This window comes from Numenius arquata, chromosome 14 (assembly GCF_964106895.1).
Source record: "Numenius arquata chromosome 14, bNumArq3.hap1.1, whole genome shotgun sequence".
NCBI lineage: Eukaryota > Metazoa > Chordata > Aves > Charadriiformes > Scolopacidae > Numenius > Numenius arquata.
In genome coordinates, this window is record NC_133589.1 from 5,509,047 (window position 1) to 5,525,480 (window position 16,434).

General features: G+C 60.6%; 2 protein-coding genes across 9 annotated transcripts in view; one reads left to right on the forward strand and one right to left on the reverse strand.

The window, feature by feature from the left end:
* SLC5A10 (solute carrier family 5 member 10) overlaps positions 1-8,070 on the forward strand; it is a 40,370-nt gene extending 32,300 nt beyond the window's left edge. For 2 of the 3 annotated variants that reach the window (XM_074158717.1, XM_074158718.1), the window contains 6 exons: positions 3,867-3,974; positions 4,381-4,531; positions 6,620-6,788; positions 7,241-7,456; positions 7,635-7,685; positions 7,945-8,070. In XM_074158717.1, coding sequence (XP_074014818.1) covers positions 3,867-3,974; positions 4,381-4,531; positions 6,620-6,788; positions 7,241-7,456; positions 7,635-7,685; positions 7,945-8,070 — 821 coding nt within the window. The remainder of the gene's footprint in view (positions 1-3,866; positions 3,975-4,380; positions 4,532-6,619; positions 6,789-7,240; positions 7,457-7,634; positions 7,686-7,944) is intronic. The other variant, XM_074158719.1, reaches the window with a different exon arrangement.
* Positions 8,071-8,442: 372 nt separating this feature from the next.
* GRAP (GRB2 related adaptor protein) lies at positions 8,443-14,737 on the reverse strand. 6 transcript variants are annotated; one of them, XM_074158492.1, is made up of 6 exons: positions 14,527-14,604; positions 13,237-13,334; positions 11,841-11,963; positions 10,522-10,690; positions 10,455-10,456; positions 8,449-9,245 (listed from the first exon to the last, which is right to left on the reverse strand). In XM_074158492.1, exons 1-6 carry the CDS (start codon positions 14,602-14,604, stop codon positions 9,068-9,070), a joined length of 648 nt encoding a protein of 215 aa, XP_074014593.1. In that variant the 3' UTR covers positions 8,449-9,067. The 6 variants fall into 6 exon arrangements, with proteins under 6 accessions (XP_074014592.1, XP_074014593.1, XP_074014594.1 ...); XM_074158491.1 differs by lacking the exon at positions 10,455-10,456 and having other exon boundaries at positions 8,443-9,253; positions 14,527-14,737; XM_074158493.1 differs by lacking the exon at positions 11,841-11,963.
* Positions 14,738-16,434: the final 1,697 nt, after the last annotated feature.

Genomic DNA, 16,434 nt, shown 5'->3' on the forward strand with positions numbered 1-16,434 from the left:
AGTGGGAAACGAATGAATGAAAAAAGCAACTCAAAAAAAAAAAGGGAGAGGAAAAAAGGCAGGATTTCTGGGCCCCCAAACGCCGTCCCTGGTTATCGTTCCTGGAGAACTGGGTCAGCCGGTGGGTTTTGCGGCAGCGAACGTCTCCGTCAGGCTCCGGTGCATCGCTCTGGCTGGCAGGTCGATTATTTCGGGTTCCTGCCAGCGAGCAGTGCCGGGACCGGACAGGTAACAGCAAGAAGTGAAAAGAGGAAAAGCAAAAAGAGTGATTCATTGCTCCGCCCTGCCCCACCTGCAGTCACATGCTGCCTTCACACATTCCCGGCCCTGCCTGCACTTAACTCTTTCGGCTGATGCCGTCCTCACACCTCTGCCCGGCCTCAGAGTCCCCCCGGGACCATGGGGTGCGGGAGGTCGGTGGGCGGCTGGGGAGCAGTTTGGGTGTTTGTCTTAAAAAATACCTGCTCTCCCCTGAAATCTCTCCCTTTCCCAGTCTGCCGGCTGATAAGTCAGTATTTTCCAGGAAAGCAGCTCTGCCTCATGGTTAACCCCTCCTGTACCGAGTGCAGGCACCCCTGTGTTAGCGTGGGAACTCGGAGCCCAGGTGGGTCCTGGGGGGCAGCACCGGCTCAGAGCTGCCATAATGGTTCAAAGCTGCACCAGGGGATTTCGATTGGACATTAGGAAGCATTTATTTACTGAGAGGGTGGTCAGACACTGGAACAGGCTTCCTAGAGAGGTGGTCGATACCCCGAGCCTGTCAGTGGTTAAAAAGCATTTGGACAATGCCCTTAATAACATGCTTTAACTTTTGGTCAGCCCTGCAGTGGTCAGGCAGTGGGACTAGATGATCGTTGTAGGTCCCTTCCAACTGAAATATCCTATCCTATCCTATCCTATCCTATCCTATCCTATCCTATCCTATCCTACCCTATCCTATCCTATCCTACCCTATCCTTCTCTGTACGGGGGTTGCAGCAGTCACAGCACTTGACCTTGCTCTGGCAGATTGCATTAATAACTGGCAGATGGGCAAAAAACTCCACCCTGAATTCATCGGTTGGTGCTCCCAAGCCGGAAGCATGGAGCTTTCTACTTGGAAACTCGGATAAAAGGTGAATTTCAAGAATCGGGGTCAGATTCTTGCGCCGATGCAAAAAAGGAAAGTGCCAGGGGCTGCGTCTCGCTCCCTCGCGTTGGAGCAGCTCATCTGGATTTGCAGCCGGGTAAATGAGAGCCCCGCTTGAGTCAGGCTCCCAAGGCGAAGCCGCCCGTCTGCCCGGGTGCTTGGCCATCAAAGTGCTCCTCTCTGCAGCCACAGTGGCCATGCCACTTCCTGGCTGTCCTGTCCCCAGCCGGGGCTTGCGGTGTGGCAAAGTGCTGAGCTCAGGGAGGATTTGGGAGGAAAAATGCATTGGAAACACGCAGAAAGGGGAGAAACTGCAGCAGGGCTTTCTCAAAGCTGGGTTGTGCTCAGGTCTGGTCTGTCGTGTGCAGGAGGTGGCAATGGGGACAGGGGACATGGGAATGCAGGGATGTGACAGCCGTGTGTTGGGATCAGGACACAAGGAGGAAGGAAGCATTCAGCTCCCACAAAATATCAGCTTAGGAGGTATTTCAGATGGAGCTGATGACTTTACGGAAAGGCTGCACCGACCCTGTGGTGATTTCCCAGTGGTGGGACATCACCTCCCCGCCGTGACCTGGGCAGTGAGGGGTGCAGCAGAGGCTGAGGATGCTGGAGGCAAAACTGGGTATTTTGGGTGAAATCCCAGCCCTGCTGAGCAAGCAGTGGTGGCCCCTTTGCTGATGGAGTTGCATGTGGGACTGCAAACATGACAGAGCCGAGCACCCGGCCAGCACCCATGGGGGAGCTCCGACACTTCATCCCTGGCCATTTTCCCCCTTGGGGTGGCCCAGCCCCGGTAGGTTGGGAGATGCCCTGGATTGGGGCCGGTGCATCAAGCGCGGGTGTGCGTGGCGTGGCTGGAGCGTGCTGTGGTTATACCCACCTCAGCCGCCGCCTGCTGCCCCGGCTCTGTTTTTATTGTGCAAGGAGATTTATGGTCTCTTTAGCAGGGTGTGTGTGCGCTTATGATTTATTACACAGCGGTGTAAACACAGCACCCCATCGGTGGTGCGATGTGCTGGCTCCTACAGCCACCTTGGAGGGGGGAATTGGGACGACAGAGCCCCACACCTGGAGCATCCACAGACCCCCATGTGGGGCAAAGATGCCTGGGTCCCCCATTCCCAGCCTTGGGGAGATGGGACCCAGGTGTCTTCACCCCATATGGTGAATTCAGCACCCAAATTGCATCTTCTTTTTAATCCCCTGCCTGCTTGCAGGGACAGGTCACTGTGGCCAAGCAGGTCTGTCCCCACCATTATAGGTGTCCCCGTTTGGCTGCCCCGGGCTGACCCAGCTGAACAGGGAGCGCCCAGCACAGGCACCGGCTCCTCCCGGCTGCAGATGGAAGCATTAATTACAAGCTCCTAATTAATTTCCCATCTCTAGCAGAGGGCCTAATGATAAAGCGAGGAAGCGGGGTATGATGCTGGGCTCTGCTCCCGGCTTGGGGGCTCTGGCTGCCCCGCTGGGCTTGGCTCCTGCTTTCCACATGTTCCTGGGTCCCACCAAAGGGTTTGGCAGCAGAGCTGAGCCCTCAGGCTGGTGTTTTGGCTGGGCTGTAACACCCAGACGCTGCTTTGCCCTCTGGAGCATCTTCCACCCGCCAGCCATTTGCATGGAGCCACTCACAACGTGGTGTTTTAGAGAGGGGGGAAACTGAGGCACAGAGCGGTGACAGCAGCTTTACTCACAGCTGCTGGAGGACAGAGTCACTGGAGCCCCGGCGCTGACTCTAACCTTGGGGAAAAGTGGCCCAGGCTGGGCTTTTTCAGCGTCCTTGGGATGTGCGGAGCGTTGCCTGTGGTTTGTTGCCTGCACCCTGTGTTGCACATCCCCATTGCAACCCACATCGCACCTCACAGTCCTCTACTGAAAGCCCCGAGGTGTTACCGGCTGGTATGTCCCTTCCCCAGCCGCTGCTGCTGGGGGGCTTCGGTGGGGGGCTTCGGTGGAGGTCACCGTGGAGGAGGACCAGGGCGATGCTCCCGGTCCTGTGCAGGGATCACCCGTGCTCTTCCCCGTGCTCCTTGGCAGGAGGATGCAGACCGGAGAGCCAGGCAGCCCATCCATATTTATGCCTGGCATTAATTTCCATCCATTTCAATATTTTATGAGCGTAACAATAAAAAAAAAAAAAAAAAAAAAAGGCTTGAGCGCTCGTTGAGACAGAGAAGTAATTGGGTGTTGACGGTCCTGGCGAGCTGCCACGCGCGTCCCCGGGAGCTGCTGGGTGCTGCCCATGAGGAGGTAATTGCCACAACGGTGCATGAACCCGCCTGGCCCCATGCACAGGGACGGGCAGCTCCTGCCTGCTGGGCTCTGCTGCCTCCATCCGAAGCCTCAGGTCCTGGTGGGACCTGTCCCGGCTCCGGAGGTCCCCCCCTTGGGGCGGCTGTTGCTGCCTTTAACGCGGGGAGGGCTTGGTGGGGGTACATCCAAGCGGAGCTGGGCTGGGTGCAGGGCAGCGGGAGGCGAGGGTGATGCTGCTGGGCCAGATCCTGCCTGCGTTGAGGCTGATGGAGGGGAACAAGGCTGGAGGGAAGCATCGGCGGATCTCCATGGGGGTTGTGCTCTCTGCTTCTCCACCTGATTCTCTGCCAAGGTCTGGGCACCGTGGCCATAGCGAAGGGCCAATATCCAACCTGGTGAAAGGGGTTGCCAGGGGAGGGAAGGGGTGCTGGGCTGGCCCCTGCCCTGCGAGGGGTCCTGGCACATCACTTTCTCTGTCCCACAGATGCTGTGGCCTGCGTGGACCCTGAGGAGTGCACCCGTGTGTGTGGGGCTGCCGTGGGCTGCTCCAACATCGCCTACCCCAAGCTGGTGGTCGAGCTGATGCCCAGTGGTAGGTGGGTGGGAGGGTGCACCTCCATCTCCACTGGGATTTGCCGTACCCCAGGGCTGCATCATGGCTTGGATGTTGCGGGGGACCCCATGGATGGTCTGGGTGGGTTCATGCATGGGACGGCCCATGTAGCCCCTCCGAGGGTGACTCCAGAAGTGAGGTCAGGGGATGTGGGTAACCCTGGGGCAGCGCAGGGTCCCAGCATCCTGGGGTGCAGCTCGGTGTCCCCAAACCCCATCCTTGCCCCAGGGGAGACCCCAGCATGTGCTTGTGGAGGGGGATGCATTACCCCTGAGTGAAGCATTGGGGCTGTCCCATCCCATCCCATCCCATCCCATCCCATCCCATCCCATCCCATCCCATGCCCCTGGCTCAGCTGCTCTCTGATGGTTCCTTTTTTCCCCAGGGCTGCGGGGTCTGATGATTGCGGTGATGATGGCTGCACTCATGTCATCCCTGACCTCCATATTCAACAGCAGCAGCACACTCTTCACCATGGACATCTGGAGGAAGCTGAGGCCGGGGGCTGGCGAGCGAGAGCTGCTCTTGGTGGGCAGGTAGGGACCATGGGTTTCAGGGAGACCGTGGGTTTCGGGGAGACCGGTGGGGCTGGTCTGGCCCTCTGTGATCTGCCTTTAGTGCCTGGAAGCCAGCAAAGTGCCTGCCCTCAGCCTGGTTTATGAAAGGAAAACAAGCCCTTGGATTATTTTATGTATGAAAGCACTGGAAAGGCAGACGGAGCGTTCGGGGCGTTTGGAGGGGCAGGGCTGTGCCCGGTGCAAATCCTCTCCCTCGCCACCCACAGCCCGTTCCCCAGGAAAAGCCGGTGGCTGCTCCCCACTGAAGTCCCAAGCAAAGTGCATGAGGGACCTTCTCCAGGCAGCAAAGGGGAGCACATGCCCCAGCTGCCCCGGGGGGGTGGCGGGGGACAGCGAGGAGCCCCAGAACCTGCCCGCGGTGCAGTGCTCGGGGCGGCAGAGTCAGTGCTGGGGAATGCCCCGGCGCGGTGCCGGGGTGCGAGGGAGTGTCCTGGGCGCAGGGCAGACAATAACAAGGAGGGAATCTGGGTCAGGGCTCTGGCTGGGCTGATGTGGGGCTGCAGGGATGGTTGGCTGGTCCGGTGGCTCCAGGAGCAGCTATTTCTTAGCATCCTCCATCTCCAGAAGGTGGGAAGGGGATGGGTATGATCCCAGGGAACCGCAGTCCCGCACAGCTCCCCCATAGGAACCAGGGTGCTTGTCTCGGGACTGCCTCGCCCTTCCCTGACACTGGCTTTGGTGCCGGTGACAAGGGGTGTAATAACGCCCGAGAGCTTTCCCGAGGATGGTTAATGAGTGTTTGCGAAGGGCTTTGCCCGCCCGGGGCGGGAGTCGCTGCTGCAGTTGATCCCGGGCAGTTTGTTAGCGCATCGGGCAATTAGTGGGAGCAGGGCGCTGCCAATCGCCGCCGCCGTATGGCCCCACAGGGATATAGCAAATAATAAACGTTTTGGAGAGGGGAAAAAAAAAGCTCTTTAAGCTGCGAGTTTGAGGTTTTCCTACCTGCCAGAACACAAGGCTCGGGGTTGCTTCTGAGCAGACATTGGGGGGTCCCAGCCAACCCCTGGATGCCCTGTCCGGCTCAGCACGGGGTGGGAAGGGATTTCCTTGTGGGACCAGAGAAAGCTCCCAGTTCCTGGACCTGGGGGTTTGAGCTCTTGCTGTGGCCATGCCGCCTGGCTGGGAATCCCTGCTGGTGTCTGATGGGTGCTCTGTGCCGAGGTGGTGACAAGAACACTGGATCCTCCCCTCCACCATGGATCCTGATCTGTGGAGGGGGCCACAGCCGCCCAGCACCCCCCAGCTCACCACCACTCTCAGACCTTCCTCCATTTTTCCCGTGACCTTTTAGCATCATCTGTGGCTTAAAGATGTACTGAATGTGGGGTTTTTCCTCCTACCCCGTGGGCCAGGGTCGGTGTTTTGTGCTCGGGGCTGCTTCCTCTTTCCAGCGCGCCAGGCAGGCAGGGGAGAGTCCATCTAGAGATGCTTTCATTGCTTTTTTTTCCTTTTATTTTTTCCTACTTCTGCTTTTCGAGATGAGCAGATGGAGATGTAGGTAATCCTGCGAAGCTGGGCTGAGCTATAAATATGGCAACTTTTGGGATGTGGGGACAGATGCACCCCGCTGTCACAGCCTGGCCAGGGGCACCTGAGCATGGGCCAGCTCAGCCCACGCCCCTGGCTCTCAGCTGGGTGCTTTGGATGGATGCAAGGGTGCCGAGAACATCACCCAAATCTGCAGAGCACCCAGAGCACACAGCCTCCACGGCTGGGGGTTTTTCATAGCAAAAGTGCCCGTTGCCCAGTGTTTCCCCGTGGGGGTGTCCAACTTATCAGCCCCTGGAGCCGAGCAGAAGCCTGGAGAGTGCTCACCCGCCCAGGATAGAGCCAGCACTGGCACAATTAGCATCCTCTGTGGCCCTGGGGGTGTCACCCAACGATGAGCATCCTCCCACCAATCCTCCAGCATCCCGTGGGCAGCTCTCCTGCACCAGCACTGTGACCCAGCCCCTGACCCTGGGGACACGCTACTGATGCCACTGGTGCAAGGAGGTGTGGGTAGGACAGGAGCATCACCCCACACCACATCGCTGCCGCTTGCAGGGTGGTCACGGTGGTGCTGGTGGCCCTCAGCGTGGTCTGGATCCCCATCCTGCAGAGCTCCAGCGGTGGCCAGCTCTACGTCTACATCCAGGCTGTCACCAGCTACCTGGCTCCCCCCGTCACCGCCGTCTTCGTCCTGGCTGTCTTCTGGCCTCGAGCTAACGAGCAGGTACATACCTGGGGATGGCTTGGGGACACGGGCTGATGCCAACACCTCCCTGCCCGTCCTGCTCCCGGGGATCCAGATGGGCTTGGGGGGTCGGGAGGAGGAAAGGGGGAGGCGATGTTGAAGGGGCTGGGGAGAGGAACTGAGTCTCACTGGTGTTTTCCCGAGGAAATGGTGGGTGGCTGGTGTGAGGAGGAGGAGGAGGCAGGTGCTGCCATACATGGCCGCTAAGTGTGACACAGCCAACGGGGCTGGCAGGGGACATCCCCTGCCGAGGGGGTGCAGGTTTGGGCCAGGCCTTGGCTGGCTGGGGTGCGAGGTGCTGCCCCAACATGCAGGGGCTGCTTGACCCTCTCCCAGGGCTGGCCGGAGAGGGTGGCTCTCCAGGGGTGATTGTCCCCACAGCGGGGCAGCTGTCCCTGTCCGGCCACCCCCTGCGGACCTTTGCTTTGCAGGGAGCTTTCTGGGGCCTGATGGCGGGGCTGGCGCTGGGGCTGGCCAGAATGGGACTGGAGATGGCGTACCCCGTGCCCCGCTGCGGGGTCCCCGACCGGCGGCCCTGGCTGCTCGCTGACATCCACTACCTGCACTTTGCCATACTGCTCTGCGCTGCCACGGGGGCCGTCGTGGTGGGGGGCAGCCTGCTGACCCCCCCGCCGCCTCCAGCTCGGGTGAGCAGGGCACCCGAGACCCCTCACCCCAGCCCCCACGGCTGCGGCCACCCACTGGACCTCCTTGGCCAGAGACATTGGTGTCACCCAGGGGCACCCTGAGCTCGGCCAGGGGGATCCCCATGGGGGGAATCTGGCCCAGGGGTGTTTTCTCACCAAATCTCGCTCTGGTTTCCAGCTAAAGGATCTCACCTGGTGGACCCTCTCACGGGAGCCCCCTCAGCCCTCTGTGGACCCCCCATCCCAGGGACACCTTGATGGTGAGTGTGTCCTTGGGGGTGTCTGGCAGGGGAGGCACATTCAGCGCCCCCTGCTCCCTGCCTGTAGTGGGCAGCAGGACAGCATGGATGCCCCGTGCCTCAGTTTCCCCGGGGTTGTGCCACCCGCCAGGAGGTGGCCAGTCCCCACGGCACCCTGTCCCCTGTGCTCACCATCTTTTTGTGCCAGGTTCCCGCTCAGCCACCCCAGGCACCCAGCAGCCAGCAAAGGCCGAGGGATCCCCGTCCACAGCCCTCAGGGATGCCACGGGCCCCCCCTTCTGGGCCCGCGTCTGCGGCATCAACGCCATTATCCTGATGTGCATTAATATTTTCTGCTATGCCTATTTTGCCTAGGGGCCTGCCAGCCCCCGGGCGGGGGGCATAGGGGCTGGGGGGGCAGGCAGAAATGGGGATTCGGGTGATAGTTTTTATTTGTCATATTTGGGACATGGGATCTTTAAGTCCGCTGGTGCAACGAGATGGGCGTTCTCAGCTCTGTGGACCTTGAGTGCATCCTGGGGGGCTGTGAGGTGAGGGGCTCATTTGTGGGGGCAGCGAGTACCTGGGGAGGGGGTCTGGGGAGAGGTATTGGGGTGGGTGAGTCGATGCTGCAAAACCACAAAGCAGCACAAAGGGAAGCAAAACCACAGCGAAACAGCAGGCACACGAATGTGGCCATGGGACCACTGTGGCGGTGGTGGAAAAGGCGCGTCCACACTGAAGGGTGTCACCCAAACACATTTTACTATCTCTAAATAAAACAATAATTAAAAAAAAAACAACTCCACATTTTGCAGCTATGAACAGCACCTACGGGACTGAATCCCCATGGACCAGCCTTCCCTGGCACCCCGAGCCCTGGCACCCCTCCATGGCATTACCTGGCCACATCCCAGCCCTCCATGGAGTCCAGGCTTTGCTTACAGGGTCTGGAGAGAAGTGAAGGTTTGGGGCACACGTGCTCTTTCCCCCCGTTGCTGCCACCCTGCCAGGTTGTGGCTCTGGAGAAGTTTTTATGGCCCTGGTGCTCCCTGGGGACCACCACTGCCAGCCCGCAGCGAGAGGCGATGTCCAGGCTGGGGGCGATGGAGGTCTCCTGGGTTGGGGGAGCAGGGAGAGTCGTGGCAGATGTTTCAAGGTGCTGGAGCAGGGCAGCCCCTGGATGGGGATCACCGCTAGCCTGGCCTCTACCTTCGCCACAGCACACGTGGCACCGGGACGTCATGTGTTGGCAGCCCAGCGTGGGGACAGGCACCATCCGTGGGGACGAAGCAGGCACAAAGCAGCTCCGGTGAGTGGGGGGCAGTGGGGGCCACAGTCCTCCCCGCTTGTCCGCAGCACAGGCAGCAGCTCACTTGCGGATGGGGTGGACATAGTTGCGGGGGAAGAAGCCAACGCGGCCATAGATCTTCCCCTGCCACCAGTTGGGGTCGGGGCAGTCGAGGACCTCGATGATGTCCCCACGGAGGAAGGGCAGCTGGGAGCCATCATGGGCTGAGAAGTCAAACTGGGCTTGCACGAATTTGGGTCTTCTCACCTGGAGGAAAGTCGAGGGGAAGGGGTTAGTGGGGGGAGAGGTATCCCCGTCTGCCAGCCCCTCTCCACTGGGTTGCACTGCCTGAGCCCCCATGCCACCACATGGTGAGGACAAGCCTGGGGTCCCAGAGCATAGAGGGTATGGGGGTACCTGGGGTGTCCACTTTGAGGATGAGAGATGGGAGCTAGGGAAATCCTGCCATAGGAAGAGAGATGCCATGCCGGGTGCATGGCAGAGCCTGGGAAGCAGGGGACCACACTGGGGTGCAGCCAGAGCCTGGGGCGCAGGGGAGAGCCCAGAGTGCAGGGGAGCACCCCAGGGCACAGAGCTCCCTGTTCCTGCTGCCTGTGAGAGCTGAAATGGGTGCCCAGGGGACCCCTACACCTTGGAGGCAGCTGGCACCCCTCTCCTCAGGCCCCTCTGGGTGGCAGAGCTGCCCCCAGCCCAGCTTGCAGGGACCACTTTCGCCACCTCCACAACCACCACCCCAGGGGTCAGCTTTGCTGGAGCTCACCCGGAGCTGGCTGTGCCCTGTTCCAAGCTGGTCAGGATCTGCCACCCGCCCTGGGCATCATCCCTGGCCCAAGGGATCGTGGTGTGGTCCCGGAACGAGCTGACGTGCCCTGTCCTGCCCTGTAGAGACGTGCTGGTAGCTTTTCTCCACCATGATGGCTTCCTTGCAGCACTGCCTGTCTCAGGCTGTTTGTTGTACCCTCTCCTGCTCGACACTGCCTCAAGTCGAGCCTAAGCAGGGGGCTCCCAGGATGTCCCTGTCCCCCTCTGCAGGGATGCAGCAGATGGAGGGGGAGCTGAGCCTTGAAGGGACTGACAACAGGGGTTGGGGACCAGCCCCCCCAGGATGCTTTGCCTGAGGGTGGTGGGGTAGCCTGTGCCAAGGTGCTCTGGACCTTGTCTCTGCTCAGAGCTGGCCTGTTTGCTTTCCTCGGTTTTGTCCTTCTCTACTGTTTCCTGGCCATTGCCAGTGTCCCATGGCAGCAAGGAAGGGGCAGGAGAAGTTCAGGCAGGAGGAAATCCCTGATCTCCAGGACGCCTCCTCATGAGCACAGTCTGGAGTGAAGTGAGACCATGGCCTGTGCCTCAGTTTCCCCGTGGATCATAGCAGGGGGGTGGCAGCCCTGGTACCAGAGGAGTGATGGGGGATCCCAAAGGGGGTCAGACACAGCTCCCAACCTGTCCCCACTGCTGGCCGTGCTGTCACTCTACACCCCAGCCCTGCACGTCCCCATGTCCCCATCCCCTGAAGGTACCTCCTGGGTCTGGTCCTCGTCCCGCAGGAAGATCTGCTGCTTTTTGGCAATGGTGGTCGTCCTGTAGAAATCCACCAGCTCGTTGAGGGAATTGAACTTTTCCTCCCAGAGGAAATATTTGCCGTTTCTCTCCCTGAGCACCTTGAAGTGCTGGACGTGCTGCCCATAGCTGTGGGAAAAGGACAAACATTACCCTGGCCCTGGGATGCTGGCAGCACCCAGACCCTCTCCCAGCATCGTGGGCTGCTTGTTGGGCTGGTCAGGCTGTGCAGGATGCGGCTGCACCCGTGGGTCCCACTACAACCATGCTGCCATGGCCAGGGGTGACAGTGGCACTGGGGTCACTCCTGGCCTCGCTGGCTCGGCTCAGCACATATCAGGAGGAGACTGCAAAGGCTGGGCTTAGGCTCCCAAATCCCCTGTGCCCCCAGGGACACCCAAGCCATGGGAGGACATGGCAGGCTGGGGTTTTCCTAGCTAGCCCCGCATGCTGTCACCCCCTCGGTGTGTACTTGGGGGTAGCAGGTTGGGGTGCCCACACCACGGGGCTGGCATGGGGCTGCTGCAGGGACCCACCACTGCCAGGTCCCCAGGCAGGGGCAGGGACCTGGCCACGCTGGTGACGCACGGCAGAACACGGCTCCCTTTCATTATGGGCAAGAAACTCCTTAAACGCTTAATTAGAGATTAGCAGCGTGAGAAAGTGCCTGGCTGGCCTGGGGCTGTCTCCTGCTACCCTGGCCTTGGGCAGGGAAGGGGCAGCGATGGGGTGAGAGGCCTGGGGACAGGCTCTGCCCGTTGGCACGCTGCCTTCATACAGTCCTGGCTGCCAATGCTGAAATCATTGGCCCTGCGGCATTGGGATGCTGCCGCCCTTCATCCCTGGGGATACCCTGGGCAGCTTCTTCCTCCAGGCGATGTCACCTGGGCTACGCTTGCCGCTTGGTCCCAGCACTGCCATTACCCACATGCCTGTATTTAGGGGCACCCCAGTGAGGGACCCCGGGCGAAGCAGCGATGCAGCCCAGCGGCACAGGCAGGGAGCAGAGAGGAGCCGGGACCACGGCAGAGCACGAGGCTACAGAGGGGAGGAAGGAGGAAGGCCCTGTGTGAAGCTGCTCCTGGATGCAGGGTGAGTACAGCTCAACAGCCCCCAGCCCCTTTGAGGTGTCCTGGGCAAGGCACGGCGCTCACCCTTTCCCCAGTACCCTCTCCCCAGTGGGGAGGGTGGCCTGATGCTCTCGGTCCCCAAAGCAGGGGGCTGTGTGGGACCTCTGCCCATCCCACTGCATGTCCGTCTGTGTCCCACAGCCACTTACTTGACGGAGATGGAGAACTCCCCCGGAGAACTCTCACTGTCGCGGATCAGGAAAGCTCCCGGGTGCTTGCACTTGAGGAGCCGCTCCTCTGCCAGGTGCCGGGAGATCCTGCCCGCGTACCACCTGCGAGGGGCACCGGGCTCAGCTGCGTGGGCACCCCTCAAGACCCAGGGACACCCCAGTGCCACATCCCACCCTGCAGGATGGAGGCACCAAGAGCCCCGGTTGCCAGCAAGAGCAGGGTCCCCATTGGGCTCCCCATAGGGCTGGGACCCCCCCCGCAGTATTTTCTCCCTTCTGTTTCCTCCCCCCCCCCCGCCCCCGATCTGTCACAGCACTTTTGCAGAGGAAGGGACCACAGGGTGCTGTGGGTGCAGCGGTGTCCCCGTGCGCTGCCTCTTCCATGTGGGGTTCGTGCAGCATCGCTGACAGCCACAACCGCATCCTGTCACCCAGCTTGTCATGTCACGTGCCTCCTCCTCCACTTTGCTGCCTGTCCCTACCACTCACCCCCGTGTCCCATGGCCTCCCCATGGGAACAGCCCTGCCAGGTGCTACGGGGGCGGGTGTTTGCAGAGCAGAAAACCCTCCGTGCCAGGATGAAACCCTTCCTGCCTGCATTGCCGGCAGCTGCTGAAACGAGGTGGAGGAGCAGAGTCCCAGTCTCCCCTCCCTGCCAAGGCTGCGTCCGTGAATTCGGGATCCCCAGGCCATGGAGACCCTCTGCTATCTGTTATAATTGTCCCATGAATGATCAGCCGTGGACTTTAGCACAGAGCGTCTCCCAGTGCCAGCCCTCCAGGTGCTGCATGGAAGAGGCTGCGTCTCGCCCATCCTGTCTTAACCGAAGCTGGAGAGGCCACGGGATCAGCCCCGGGCTGCCCTGAGCCCACGCGTTCCTGGCCCCCAGCCACAGCCCCGAGCAGGTTTTGCTATGGCATTTAAATGTGATTTACCAGGGGATAATGATACATAAAACACAGGTTAAAACAGGGATGGATTAGGCTGGGCTTTAATAACACAGTAATAGGATTGTGTCTAATGCAGTCATAATCCCATAACGCTTTGTTGTTCCCCAATTATCATTTATTTAGCGGGCAGCCCGGTGTGAGGGATTAATTTCTGTGTGTCGGGGGTACGTGGGCATGCTGCTGCCTCCGGTGCCATCTGGCTGCGGTGGCAATGGCAGACTGGCCCAGCAGGCAGACCCCATTGCTCTGTGACTCAGTTTCCCCATGTGTGGAACTACCCTGGCTCGCGGCAGACCTTTGGGCACCAGGATGCACCGTTGGAATCGCTGCCTGGGTGGTGGGAGAGGATGTCCTGGTGCTAGTGGGTGCTACCCAGAGAGTGGGGCTTCGAGCCCCCCTTCTCCCTGTGGTGGGATGGTACTTACGGGTGTGGCTTGACTTTGATGTAGTTTTTGGGGACGAAGCCCTCGCAGCCAAACAGCTCAGCCTTGTACCAGTTCTGGTCATCTTCCATGTTGAGGATCTAAGGTGGGAGAAGAGCAGGGAGGCATCAGCCCGGCCGCCGTCCCCCTGGGAGAGGGGTCAAGTGGGACCCACAGACTCCCTGTCCCCTCCCAAAACCTGGGGAAAAGGGGATTCTGACAAAGGTGACATGATTCGGGGGTGTTTGGGGGCAACAGAGCTGGCTGCTCCTCCCAGCTGTCCTCAGCTCATGGTCGGTCTGGCTCACTGTGGGTGCTGGCAGCTGGGGGGTGCCCCACACCCCCAACTAGGGAAGAGGGTAACATCTGTCCCTGGAGGAGCCGAGGTGGCAGCCAGACCCCGGCGTCCCTCCGGGGAGGTGGCAGCTGGGTTGCTCCGTGGGAGGAAGCGCCCTGGTGCGAGCAGGGGTGCTGACACCCGCTTCCGCGCGACACCATTTTCCAGCCTCCCACGCAGGGGCCCGGGGGCCGGCACAGCTGTGCAAACAGGATCCGAAACCCCGGGGCACAGCGCCGGGGCCGCGGGGAAAACACACCAGGGATGGGCACGTCGAGTTTGGGGCCCTGGGTTACAGCCGGGCCATGCCCTTGCCCTCCCCAGGGCTGGCTGCACCTACCCGGGGCGGGGGGAGGACAGCTGGGTGCCGGGGGTCCAAGAGGAGCTGCTGGCATCTCAGCATCAGCCCCGCAGAGAAGGGCGAGTAGCCAGGCAGCGTGGCAGGGTGCCCTCGTCCCCATGGCAGGGTGGCAGCCCCCAGTTTTGAGCCCTCCCCGAAGCTTTTTGGGATGCCAGGGTGGCATCCGAGAGCCCGTCCTGATGCCAGTGCCTCGGTGGGGATTTGGGCACATGCTCCCTCCTGCCACATCCTTGCGGTCCCCAATGTCTCTGTGGAGCAGGGAAAATGTGTTCCAGCCCCAGGAGGATGCCACAGAGCACAGCTGGTGGCACGGACGTCCCTGTGCCTCATCCCAGCTGGGATCTCTCTGGAGATGTGGCTGGTGGCACAGACAAGCGGAACCCACCACTACTGGGGACGCTACTCCACACCTCAAAAACCTCAAAGACGGCTCCTTCTCCCCCCAAGAAAGCCCCAAAGAGGCAGCAAAGCCAGGGGCAATGAAAAAGACAGCGTCACCCCATGCCATGTGTTGACTCTGTCCCCCAAAGCAGCAACATCTAATCCCCCTATGGCTGGTGACCCCCATAGCTGGTGACACCCCTGCCCCCCGTACCTTCAGAGTGTCCCCTTTCTGAAATGGCAGCTCGTCCTTCTCCGTCGCCTGGAAGCTGTACAGGGCCACCGACTCCATGGCACTGGCTGTCACCAGGTGGTGGTGGCCAGGGGACCCAGGGGCTCACTGTGTCAGGGGCACAGAGCTGCCTGGGGCTCGCCGCCCCACGGCTGTGGGGCTGTGTGGGTATGGGGTGAGCGCACGGCGTGGCGGTGCTGGCAGGCAGGAAGCCGCGCTGATGTCAGCGCGCTGCCGGGGCGAAACGGTGAGCACCACGCAAGACGCTGCTGGTGGGCACAGCTGCCCAGATGTGCTGGGAGCTGGGGGGCCGGGGGAGCTGTGCCAGCCCACCTGGATGCCAGAGACCCGTTGGCTGGTGACCTGATTCGGCATCACCTCTACGGTGGGTAGCGGCATCAGGTATCCACGGGGTTTTGGAAGGAAGCAGGATGGCGATGGGACGGACACGTAGGTTGAGGATGTGGGCGAAGCGTGTCTGGAGAGCACGAGAAGGTCAGGTGTGCTGATGGGGGAGTCTCTGATGTCTTGTGATGGCTGAGCTGCTGGCACAGCCATTGAAAGGCAGCTTGGTGGGAACGGTTGTTTCAACAGAAGTAAATCACGGAGGGTGGGACGGCTGGAGGCGCAGGGAGGTGGGGTGGATGCACACACCTGGTTTCTTTGGAAATCAGACCGAAAGCCACATGCAAGGTCCCAGCTCCCAACAGCGAGGTTTCAGCATAGCTGTTACCTGCTTTTTGGGTTGTAGCCCTTTGGTTGTTGATTTTTTCCATCTTTTTATTTTTTTGCAGGGCTAGGGAAAAAAAATCTCTTTTAGACTTAAACAACTTCCTGCAGCTCTCGTGGGCGTCAGGCACTAAGTCTGTGGGGCTTGCACACAGGGATTCGTTCCCAACGGGAAGGTCCCCAATGCTGTGCAGCCTTCTCATCGTGTGTGTGGGCCGTGGCATGAAGCACACAGAAAATCCGCCGGATGCTGGTTTTGCTTCGCTGCGAGGAATTAAACCAGCGACAGCTGCAGCTCAATCCCTGCCCATGGACTTGGGCATTTTCCAGCGAGGAGCAGGACACCACTGCCATCTGCCCCAGGAAGGGATGAGCTGGAGTGCTCAAAGACCCTCTGTGGGGACATCGTCTTGGTCGTTCTCCTCCTCCAAATCTCAACCCCGCTTCCCAAGTGCATCTGAAAAGCAAACGCCATGTAACATCCCACCAAGGCCATTTTCAGGGTCTTGATGCCCATGGAAGGCAGAGAGGGACATGCAGGGTGGCCTTGGATGTCCCTGCACCCAGTGATTCCCCAGTTCCCAATGGTTATCCCCAGCACAGCCCCGGGACTTGCTGGTCCCAGGGGAAGCGGAAATGCTGGGAATGCCGGGGAGGGCAGGGGGGGGCCGTGGGAATAGGCTCGGTATGTGCACGCCTGTCACGAGGAGGATGGGACTCAGCAAATCTATGCAGCCCGGAGAGACCCAGGGGACAGGACTGCAGCAGGAAGATGACTATCTTGGGGTGAGTTTCCTCTGCCACTCGGCAGCCTCAGTGAGAAGCGGAGCTGGACGCTCCCTGGAAAAACCTGCAGCTCTAAGCTTGCTGCCAGCCAAGGGCCTGATCCTGTCCCAGCATCCACCAGTACAAACTGGACGATGCTGGGCTCCCAGGCGGGGGTCCTGCTTGCAACGGGCATAGAACAAGGCAGCGGCAGTGGTGGGGTGAGCTGGGCACAGAGGTGTCTGAGCACTGGGAGGGGATCAGCATGGGAGAAATCTGCAGTCCAGGGAGCAGGTTAGCGTGGGGTGACAACCTGCTGTGACCCAGATGGACACTGTGAACAGTTTTGGGGCCCAGCATCCTTGGGCTCACAGCAGGGAGGCTTGGGGAGCACCT